The sequence below is a fragment of the Anopheles ziemanni genome, chromosome 3 (genome assembly GCF_943734765.1).
Source record: "Anopheles ziemanni chromosome 3, idAnoZiCoDA_A2_x.2, whole genome shotgun sequence".
NCBI classification, from domain to species: Eukaryota; Metazoa; Arthropoda; class Insecta; order Diptera; family Culicidae; genus Anopheles; species Anopheles ziemanni.
The window spans coordinates 87,029,952-87,041,412 of record NC_080706.1 but is presented as its reverse complement, the minus strand read 5'-3'; the positions used below and the strand labels follow the sequence as shown (position 1 = coordinate 87,041,412).

The 11,461-nt window shown below is 42.8% G+C and overlaps 1 protein-coding gene across 1 annotated transcript; it reads right to left on the bottom strand.

Moving 5' to 3' along the window:
• Nucleotides 1-10,624: 10,624 nt before the first annotated feature.
• LOC131285722 (ribonuclease P protein subunit p29) lies at nucleotides 10,625-11,453 on the bottom strand. Its single transcript, XM_058314579.1, has 4 exons — nucleotides 11,447-11,453; nucleotides 11,077-11,386; nucleotides 10,861-11,006; nucleotides 10,625-10,794 (listed from the first exon to the last, which is right to left on the bottom strand). Exons 1-4 carry the CDS (start codon nucleotides 11,451-11,453, stop codon nucleotides 10,658-10,660), a joined length of 600 nt encoding a protein of 199 aa, XP_058170562.1. The 3' UTR covers nucleotides 10,625-10,657.
• Between the last annotated feature and the right edge of the window lie 8 nt (nucleotides 11,454-11,461).

The window sequence follows — 11,461 nt, the reverse complement described above, 5'->3', positions numbered from 1 at the left end:
GAAGCTGAAGAGTAAACAAACAAGGTAGGCATTTGAAAAAAAATCAGAAACACGGTAATAACAGGAACGGTAAATCGGTTAGCCTGGAACAAAAACATGGCCCACGGCAGCACCAAAGCAAACATCAGCGCACAGCAACACGGGGTCTTAGCGAAGGGAAAGGATAAAAACCACCGAAAGCGCCGCCAGCCTGATTACCTTTTGCAAACGCATTCATTAGCACACACACACGCAGAGCGAATAATACATCACCATTAGAAGCACCCTTCTCACGTGTCCCTTACGCCGAAAGGGTCTCTCGTCTCCAAAAGGGATTGGATGCGAGTGGAAAAAAGGAAATTTACGCCCTCGAGACATATTGATGCGTATCGTTCCCCTTCCACTTACCTTCGTGTTGGTGACGTACGCGCCCGGGCGATGACAGCAGCATCCGGTATGGAAAGAGATTTGTTTTTTGGTCCTTAATCCAGCCGGGGCAATGGGTGCGGTCGATCCCAGGATCAGTGTATGGCTGTGTTCGAGTACAAACGGGTATGCCTTTGTTCCACTGCTTGTTTTTGCATTTAACCGATTAAGTGCAGGCTACGTACCTTAGAAATTTTTTTGTGCTTTCCTTTTCGTCCTCGCAAGGACTCCCGCTACGGAGTCTTTTTCATTTTTCTTCTCGTTCGTTACTCCACTCTCCACGAGGACAACCCTGGCAAAGGACAAAAACGACAGCCTTTTCAGCCGTGCGCTGACAAAACAAACACGCTCAATTGAACGAGCAAGTGACACATGCGTACGGTTGCTTTGATTTTTCTTAACACCGGAGCAGCACAAATCCTACCATTGTGCACGTTCGCCTGCTTGTCGATCGTCCGTTTTGATGCGTTTTCCAGCCGACGGAAGAAAACCTCGAAACGCTCAATTGACCAGCCCGCCCGACCCGTGAGGGCGCACACGACGACAAAGGACTCACCTCTATCGATTTCGGCTTCCGAAATGGGATTACGCACTTAGGCTTCGTTAGGGGGGGTTTGCTTTCGGCTCTTCCATTATCCCAAGATTTCTTCCAGTAGGCGACAGTCGAGCGAGCGTTTCTTTGAACGTTGGGATTTCGCAGTCATTACTCCTTTCCTTTTTTTGTTGCTTTGTTTGTTCCTCCGACGGTCTTAAGGGTTTGTTGTGAGTTTGTCCCCTTACGTAAGATTATACAATATTTCGCAACAGTCCATACGTGGATTCACAACACTGCATTGCACACCACACAAAACGGAATCCGCTTCACACTACTTTATGCAATCGAAAAGAGTTGAAGTCCTCTGTTAAAATGTCCGTTTATTACAAAGTGTGTTCGCTTTGTATTTAAAAGAAACAATAAACATGAAAACAAACCACTTGCATGATATGAAGATGAACATGATGATGTTGATGATTTTCATTTTCTATTTACAAAACAACACCAATCTTGATGATTAGATATCAACTAGTATTTTCTTACAAAACTATACAAAACTTGTTCTACTTCAGGATTGATTGCGAACCATTTTACGAAATTTGTTTCTTTACTTTAATAAAAGTGAATTGAAATTACCCTCAGACAACCGAACAAAGAGATATGATGTTTGACTATTAGTACTTTTCTCCTCGGTATCCATCGTATATAGCACCAGAACTGGTGTATTAAAAATATCTCTAATTCAAAGTAAATTTCATTTAACGAAAATATTTTAGATTCACCGCTTTTGTATTTTGATTATACTGTATAATCTATAAGATAACAATAAAATGAAAGTTACAACAAGCACATTCACATTTTATTTTTGTTCTTAGAACTAATTTGATGTACCATACATGGTACTGTTTTAAGTAGTACATTAAACCAACCAATATTGAATACAAAAATAAACATGTAAAGTGGGTGTTTTGTTTATAATTTGTTTCTTTTCCTTTCATGTTTTATTGGTGTTTTTTCCTTCATTCATTTAAAATATAAAAAGTATTGCAGTTAAAATTTGATTTTCTTTTCTTTTGCACTGAGTTATAACTTCCTCGGACACTTAACGGATGTTCAGTGCGTAGAAAAGCTTGCATATGTTTTATAAAATATACTTTGTATTTAATAAAGACAATAATTTATTTAAAAAAAGACCCCAAATTCCCCACCATCGGACCGCTCGCTCTCAACTGCCATTATCTCCTTCATTCAACCGCTTGTTGGAACGAAATTTCCCCCCCGCCATCTCCGAATTCCGCTCCTCCATCATCCTTCGCCGAACACTTTGGCAAGTGTAAATCCAACACCGTAAAGCACACCGTGCGGTTAGCCGTTGCCAAACAGAACTTTTCCTCCCCCCATCGAACCCTCGGCCCCGGGAACAAGCGGATTGCGCCACACGGAGGGAGGGATGAAAAACACTTTCACAAGCGCACAGCTTTGCTTAATTATGCCCAAAGTCTGACGCTCGAGAGATACGATCGTAAAATACGCTTTGGCAGCGTGTTATGTGTAATCAGCAAAGGAGGGAGGGAATTAGCAACGGCTTCGTGCTGCTGGAGCATGGGACGGGTTGGTCTTCTCCTCCCACCCACCCTCTCCCCAAGAGTCATCCACTCGCAACGAAACTTGGCGAAGCCTGGATCGGCGCAAAAACGACGAACGCTGTGAGTGTGTGGAAGTTAATCCTACTTTTATTACTTCCATCACCAGGCGCCTCCATCAAACTTTTGGCCTTCCCCGTTTCGCCTCCACCAACCATCCTCTTTGCCCGGTGGGCACACGCCGGAGTTGGCCAGTGTGAAAATGGAACGAGAAAAGATGAAAGGCTCCGATCGGTCCGGGGGACGGATTAATTGAACCAAATTGAAAGCTTTCGAGGCATTCACGTTTCGAACGGCGTGTATGTTCGTGTGCTTGTGCGTGAGTCGTAGACAAAGAGGCGCATTAAAACATCCGAAACTGAAGATAATTTTCCTACACCCATACACACACACACGCGCGCGTTGAAAGTGGGGAAAAGTGTCACCCGACACGTTTGACGTGCAGGAAACGCCATCGCTGTGACGATAATGCATGAATTGTGTGAGTGTGTTTCGTTTTTCGATATCATTTGCGTACATGTGTGTGTGTGTGTGTGTGTGTTTATCCTGTAAGATGAAAGTTCTTTATCTATAAAAGATGAGCGGTAGGTAGAATGATTTTCCCCGGAAAAGGTTTGCAATTGAAAACTATACAGCAATATAAGGGACCGTTCTAACGAACGTCCCAGGCTCGTGGTAGGAAAAACAAAAGGGCCAAGCCATCCCAAAGGGACCCGATGACATGTCCATTCTGCCCTCTACCTCCTTAGCCATGGTGCAGGGTATGAATTTGTAAGCAGACCGTTCCGCAAACAACCCTCTGAATAATGTAGCACCCGGTAAGGGACACACGAGCGTGGCCGGAAGAATGAGATACATGGCGATGGAAGGGGGGTGGGGGCTGGCGGGGTTGTGGGCGAAGACGTAGAGCCAGGGGGTTGCTTCAAATTGTCACCCCAAGGCTTGTCGTAGGGACGGCTCCTTGGAAGCTACAGACATATGTCCCTATGAGCGGTATGTGTGTGTGTGTATGTGTCCACCGTGGTACATAAAGATGGCCGGATAAGCCGCTCCACATCATCATCTTCCCCCTCATCCCCGGTGGAAACCCTCCGGCCCTCTCATTTGGTCGCCTTTGGCTTGGCGTAATTTCGATTGCAATTCCGGTTCCAATTTCGCCTCCATTTCAAGGTGGCTGAAGTACACGGAAGAGGGCGGTGGGAGTCGTGGTGGAATCCTGTGACAAAATAACATCCCACAAGGGCCCGCTCTGCCCTAATGCAGTTTTCGAGAAGCCGGGCTCCGGAGGCTCCGGTTCGACTTGGCTTATCTTTCTTCCAGTCGGTAAAGTCGCGCTATGTGTGTGTGTGCTGTTGCTCGCACGCAAAACAGGCCTGGCGACATGTTGGCCATAGCGTTTCATCACTTCCAACATCCACGGTAGGCCCTTGCAAGGTCTTGTGTATGTGTGCATAAGCCAGCAGGGAGGGAGCCTTATGTACAGTCCACGCTTTTCTTTGCCGCTTCCACATCCGGTGACACGCTAGGAAAATCTCCCATCATAGGAAAAGCTGCGGCGTCTGCACAGAAATGGTGGAAAATGGTGGAGGCACAAGCGAGACAGAACCACAAAACTGTCTCATCCAAGTGAAATGGAGCAACTGCAGAACCCTCCGCTAGGGCGAAGGAGCGCAGGTCAATCTCATACCACCGCTCGAACGTTCGTACGGCTGGGAAAACAAGGAAATGGGGAGGGCAGGGAGGGAAATATAAACATAATGGCGTTGCCTTAGGGTGACACACAACACGCCAGCTCGGCTTCGCCCCGTCCTGCATGCCCGAGCGAAGTCAAACAACCGAGCGAACGAAACCAGGAGGCGCCACGATAGGCGCCCTTCACGTGTACGTGTGCGTCTGTGTAAGCGCTTGTCTTTGTACGTGTGACGGTTTCCTTTGCGTCACAGGGATTACATGGTGGAAAAAATAGGAAACGTCGAATCAGACTGGCACGGAAAAAAGGGCAACCGCGTTTCCCTCCGATCCGGTGGCAGTTGGAAAACATGAAAAATAAAAAAGACATTTTTTTACAACAAGAATGGCAAAAAGGGAGGAAAAAAATTGAAAAAATAGACGAGAACAAGCTGACGCAATGAAGCTCCCGATTCCGCAAAAGGTGTTGATGTACGGTGTTGTGTGCAACAAATCTTTCAAAAAATATATGATGACCAATTTCTGACGAAAATGATCGGGTTTTGAAATTGCCCTGTTTGTGGGATTGTTTTTATTAATACAAAAATCATGTCATGGACATAAAAATAAATGAGAAATTTAAATTGTAAGCAAAATTCATTTTCACTTGAATTAAACATGAAGATATAAACACGGTAAACTGATAAAAGTGCCCATAGTACAACTTCTTTAAATTCTGTTTAACAAAAATAAAAATCTTATGAACATAATTATTTAAATCCTCTTTTCCAGTTTTATCGAAAACGGAAAAAATAATTGAATCGACAGGTATTGATAACACAAACAAAGTCGTAGCTTAAAAATACCGAACATGCGAAAAGGAAAATAAAAATATAAGAAAAGCTGTCATAAACAAACAGACTGCTGTTCATTTGTTGAAAAACTAAAAAGTCAAAGTAAAAGTGTTGTTTAAAAGAAAATAAATAGTGTTTTGAAAAACAAACATTCTTATGGAACTCGTTCGAAGAGGTGGAAAAAGGATGTTTCGCGCATAAATTGAACATCAGTGCAGCTGTGTATTATAATAGCTATCTACACCAATCGCGAAAGTTCTATCTTCCATCTTTCTTGCTGGAAATATCCTCGTTGCCATGGTTACTCTTTGACACCTCATTGGTTCGGTTGCGGAGAAACGACGTTTGTAGAAGTGATTTTTCATGTGCATGAATACTTTCTCATGCCACAGTATTTATCGTAAATCATATATTATCCATCTTGCCGGTTTTAAAGCCTTCCAGGATGTTTGTTCAAAGGGATGTTAAAGAAATGCTTTTTATCCATAATGCATAAGAAATCACATAAATAAACTTAAACCAAGAAAACTTGTTGTTCCACTATCTGCCTGCGAAATAGTATGATGCAGATTTATAACTGCCAGTGTTAGCAAAAATACCGAGATTTCTGAACAATGTCGTCAAAGGGAAAATATATTTGCCTAAATACGGAAAAAGAAAAATTGAGTTACAACATTCTCTAGCTTTCTGGGTTAGGAAAAGATTGAACCGTCCGTTGTTCATTTGCTTTTTCCTCGCCCACGGTAAAATATTTACCGAACAAATAAAATACAGCCACGGCGCCATCGCAGCCACCTTCGGTCGCGAGAGTAAGCCGAAACACTCGAGGCTCCTGCCGGTTCTGACGACGGCGCACTTATCTGGCGGAAGCAATAGTACCGACGCCCCGCGCCGCAAACACCCAAACCTTCCGCGGGCGCTCAACGCCCGGCAGCGAAGTAGTATTTACCCTGTTTCCTCCCCCCCAACAACTTGCGGCCCCCATCAGCGCCTATAGTGCCGAACGAACTAAGCAAACATGATGGCGGCCATCCGAAAGTCATCCCGAACGCTTCACACGTCGAGTGTCGGTGATGCCGGTGCGCTACCGTCGCCATGGTGACACAAACAACACCCATACAGACGCGTGCTCGTCTGCCATCGTCCTTTTTGTACGGGTCGGACGACGCTGGGACGAGTCCTTCCAATGGGACGAGTGTAGAAAATTTACCACACGAAAATTAAAAAAAAATATATAAAACTACTCCACAAACACATCCACGGACGAACACGGTTGGATGATTTTCACCGATTGCTGAGTGCTATTAGACTTACCGATCCTTTCGCAGAACGTCCCGTCTCATTTTTGTCAGTAGAAGGTAGTGTGGCATTTTCCGCTTCGTGGAAAAACCTCTCGACAAATTTACTAGGAAAGCTTGTTCATTTTCAACATCAGTTCAATTTTTGCACTACTATGTTTTCCACTGCTTTGATTCTACTCCTATCTTGCTTCGCTTGGTCACTATACCTACAGTTATACATTTATCCGCTTTATTTCACAGCAGAACTCTCTTCCTACCAACATCTTAACATGTAAAATATGTAATTGACCTCTAAATTCCAAAAAAAACAACGCTAAATCATCCGTTGATGCAATTTTGGTTAACTTTAGTGTGAACATGATCCAAAAGAGATTTTAATTCGAATAATATACTGAGGGTTATTCTATGTTTATGTTAGGGTTCCGCTATTGTTATAATTCGATTTTGAAATATTGGACTTTTATAATAATATGTGCAGAATTGACCACAAGATTGAAGAGTACAAAACGAGCATGGCCGTACACTGCTTTGAGCAACTGTAAAAATGGCAGTTTTTTAACCATTCACGTCTTTGAGCGAGCTTCTTGTTCTACTAAAAAACACACGAATTATTCAGCTACAACTACAGAACTTATGAACAAACCTCATTACTAATAAAATCATCAACATCAACAAATTGTATAGTCAGTTTATCATAACTATCACGCACGTATGTAATTATCCTAGTAAATAAATATTCTACACTCAAGTATTTTTAGGTGTCGGACCGAACTGATTATGCCTTTTCCATAGAAATTCCCTGCTTTTTCAAACTAAATCCTAAACGATAACCACCGACGGAAAGTTTGATCCACAAGCTTTTCATCTTTCCCTGAGGATACTGGATTGGACCAGTTTTATGAGGTAACACACACGTTGAATAACTTGTTGCTCCATAAACTACGTGCACGTCCAATCCCCAAAAATTGCCAGCAAGTTTTGGGATAGTTTGGAGTGAGTTTTATGTGTTCGAAGATAGAAAAAATGAGTGGTTCAAATCTGTATATTAGGCAACTACGCAGCAAGGAGCACTTCGGGAAGTGTTTCGCCAAATGAATTCCACATAAACCACATCAATTACGAACAAAACTAACCACGGTCCTCAAAAGGATAACATCAAACGATCGCTTCCCTGGTTTCACAGTTCCAGCCGTTCGTCACGACGCATACAAATAAAATCGCACATTGATTTGAAGTACTTTTACTTGATCACTTTAAAAATGATTTAAACGGGCCAGATAAACAACATTGTTGAACCCAGGCTGGTTTCTTTATTTCACTTACTATAGTTCTTTATTTAACTTAACTATCTCTTCACTTGTTCAGAACGTTCCGCACGTGGTCCAGTTCGTACCGGTACTAACATCTGTCGCTCTCCGAGCTGTCAAGCCTTTTTGTCTGTGGAGCCTTTGTTTTATCCAGCCATCCATTATCATTATCGCACCTTCATTTGCACCAGCTGCCACAAACGTGATGAACGAGAGCTTTCAAAAGCTAAATTTAAAATATGTGTCAATGTACTAATAATATAAACTAATGTTTTGCGTGTACGAAGACGTATTCTTTTTTACATTATTTCTTCGACTTTTGGATGTCTTGACAGTGTCAGAAAATGTTGAACAAAAATTCCTGTGATATCATTCGTCTCGATTACAAGAGATATCATCATTCGTATGAAAGGATATCCTATTAAAAGATTTCTTATAACCCTCCCATAATTCGCTCGGCTCATCTTTCTCAGTAATTTTTCAGCAAAGCTAGTGTCCCTTAAATTGTGAGCCGCTGGGACGATCGTTTAACAACAAATTAATCATTCTGGCTGCCCCCCCGCATATCGGACCGTGATTGAGTGTAACGAACCATCTGAAATGGGATCTACTCAAAATGCTCGTTAAAATACCTTTCACGAAACCCTCGGTTAACGGGATGCTCACCCTATGACCATATTCGCTTATTAAGAGTTCCCTCGTGTCAGCTCAAACGTTACTTCATTTCATTCGCCAATCATTTTTCGCAAAGAAAAGGGTTCTTGTTTTCAATCAACTTGTTCCGAGGCGCATCAGGTCGGCACCGTTCCGTCCGGCACTTCCAGGCGTCCGGATATCGACCGACACCCGGATCCGATTATCAGTACACCTCTCGTCACCGGGTTGCCACCGACAATTTTTGACTAAATGCGAAAAATCTACCAAAAGGACGAAAGCCTACGAGCTAGAGACACGTTCATCGAAACGGCCATCATCGGTGGCGCATCCTTGCGCTTAAAAACACCTCCCGCGTCCTGGCGCGATCCTTCCACCCGTTCTTCGGAGGTTGGGATCGCTCCCTGGTGACAATGTTTTTCCTTTGAAGTGCCACTCTTCAAAGGGATGATCTAAAATGATAATAACGGCTTTACATTATAGTTGCGTCCTCGGTCCGACCCGGCTTGCTGTTGGTCGTTGCAGAGAAACCGTCGGATGTTGGGTGCTTCTATGCAAAAGTGCTTCGGTTCAGCTAGGGTTTGTCCAATGGCCGACGTTTCCGCCCGTCAATTCGGTCCACGACGGCAAATAGCCGGCAGGACTTGAAACTTGACTAGACCGTCCCTATTTTGCTGAAGAAGAAAAAACAGTACGCGTATGAATCATCCCCTCGGTCTAACATCCGTACATAGACTTGTGCTGTCCACGACAGCACGGTGTGCAAGGACGGATGCTTCATCGGCACACCATCGAGGACTCATCATCAAGGCGCGATGTGTGTCAGAACCAACGGCCACTCCGAGCCCATCGATAGCTGCTTCTAATCGACAGTGGCCTCAATGACGAGAGCACCGCGTGGTGATGATTACTTCCCGTGTCCGTATCAGACGGGGGCCTCGCGTTTCCAGCATGAGACATGGATACAGGTTGTGGATGAAGTGTTTCCCTTTCATTTCCTTCCGGGGGTGACATCGCGTGTTCGAACAGTCATCTTTTGAAAGCGCCAACGGCAGAGGTAGAAGCAGTAGAGGAGGCAAATTGCTCACTACTTCAAAGTGGCAAATCCTCTTTTCAATTTTCAAACGGAAGATGAAGGATAAAATTTTAATGCCCTAGAATAACTCAATTTCAACCCTCTCTTACTCTGACTGACACTCTCTATCTCTCTCTCTCTCTTTGGACAGGAGTCTTCCTGAACGATCCTGATCAAATAGCGAATGTTCGTGGAAAATGGCTTCCCAATCGAATCATACGAACAAGATATTGCCCCTCGATGATGTTCCCGCTGATGTCGGCCAATCTTTGTTCAACCGATGTGTTGTGTAGGGTAGCTTTCAAGTGCAAAAGATGTCCAAAAGACGATAGCTGTAAGATGGATGGACCCTCATCTTTACCTCCTTGCCCTATCGCATGAGCTTCATAGGGTCATCTGGGACATGGCCGGGAAACATGAAGCCGGTTTTGATCATCATATGGAGACAATTTGAAGTAAGTTGATAATTTTTGTTCATAGACAATTATAAAATTCGATTATCATGAGCCAAAACTTCTACTATTTAACACTAGAATACATTGCTTTGGAAACTTGTCCGAATGCTCATTTGACCCCTATTTTGAGAACTTCACTATTTTTGAAAATTTTTCAAATCCGTACCGTGTTATCTGTTATTTTTTAGTATATTTCTTGACTATCTTTTGACATTTTTGGTTTTTCGATGCATTTTTTCATCATTCCGCTAGCTCGGTGTAAAGCAAAAACGCATGCAGCGCCACCATACATAGCGGAGAGTAGCAAAACTGGCACAATTCAAATCGCACACAATTTATCCAGGGGTCGGCATTATTTTTTAGTTTAAGGACCTTTTCACTGCTTGTTTTAAGCAAACCGGGCAAATTATGCTAACATTCCTATCTAAATACCAGCACCAACATGTGCAAACTGTAATACACATGGTCATTAACTACCTATTTCGACTGGCAAATTTTGGAAAAGATGAAAATGCTAAAAAGTGGTTGATTACAGGCACTGCATAGCACAATTCGTTCAATTTTGAAAATTATTGATTAATAATGAAAGAAATCCAGCGTTTTTATGTCATATAACTAAAAAAAGACCTACTATCGACGTGAAAACCTCTAAGCAAAGCAAGATCAATGTTTAAACCAAGAATAGATTAATTGAAAAATACCAACAGGTAGTGGAAAATATCTTTGTTTAATTCAATTCCATGTACTAACTATTGCTTCATTAAACATCGGAAAATGAAAAGTTCTTAAGCTTACGAACAGAGCGTTCCGCAGGACGAGCATTCAAAATGTTTCCGGAAATCGTTACCACTATATCACGGATGTGTACTTCAAACAGAGAATCGTTTTTCGGTATAGCTAAAACAAAAAGTTTTACTATAACTTCCGCACGAACCAGAACGAAACATAAGCATTTATACTTACTCCGAATTTTGTTATCTTTCGAAACGATTTTGAATGTCCCTTTTGTTTCTAGAATCACGATCCCTTTCACTCCAATTACACTAGACTGTTTGGAGCGAACGATAGTGACCTTGGCCCCGTGATAATCCGCTTTCAAAAGGCTGGCTCTATAAAGTAGAATACTTTAGATTAGAAGGATATTTCTGGCTGGGGCATTCCGTTCCGTTCGTTACATACACAGTATTGTTGTATCGCGGCTCGGTCACGCTTGGAATCTCGAGGCGGTGAAAGCACGTCGAAATATACTCGCACCACATTTTGTGAAGCGGCACAGCATCGTTGTACGTAATCGTACCATGCGGTAAGGCGTATAAGCCAAGATCCTTAATTTGTTGCCGGGAGAGGACTGACTTTTCCTGGTGCTTGCGAGTTTTTTTGCGTTTTGCGGGATCTTTTCCAAAAGGACGCTTTGAGAAGAGCAGGTCTAATACATGGGGTTTATGCTGATCATTTTTGTCTCCAACAAGAGAAGCAATAAATGTTTCATCTAGAAAATAAATATAATATAGTAGGTACAATTTATTGATAGAAATCTTTAAAATATTACCATCCATTCTGAATA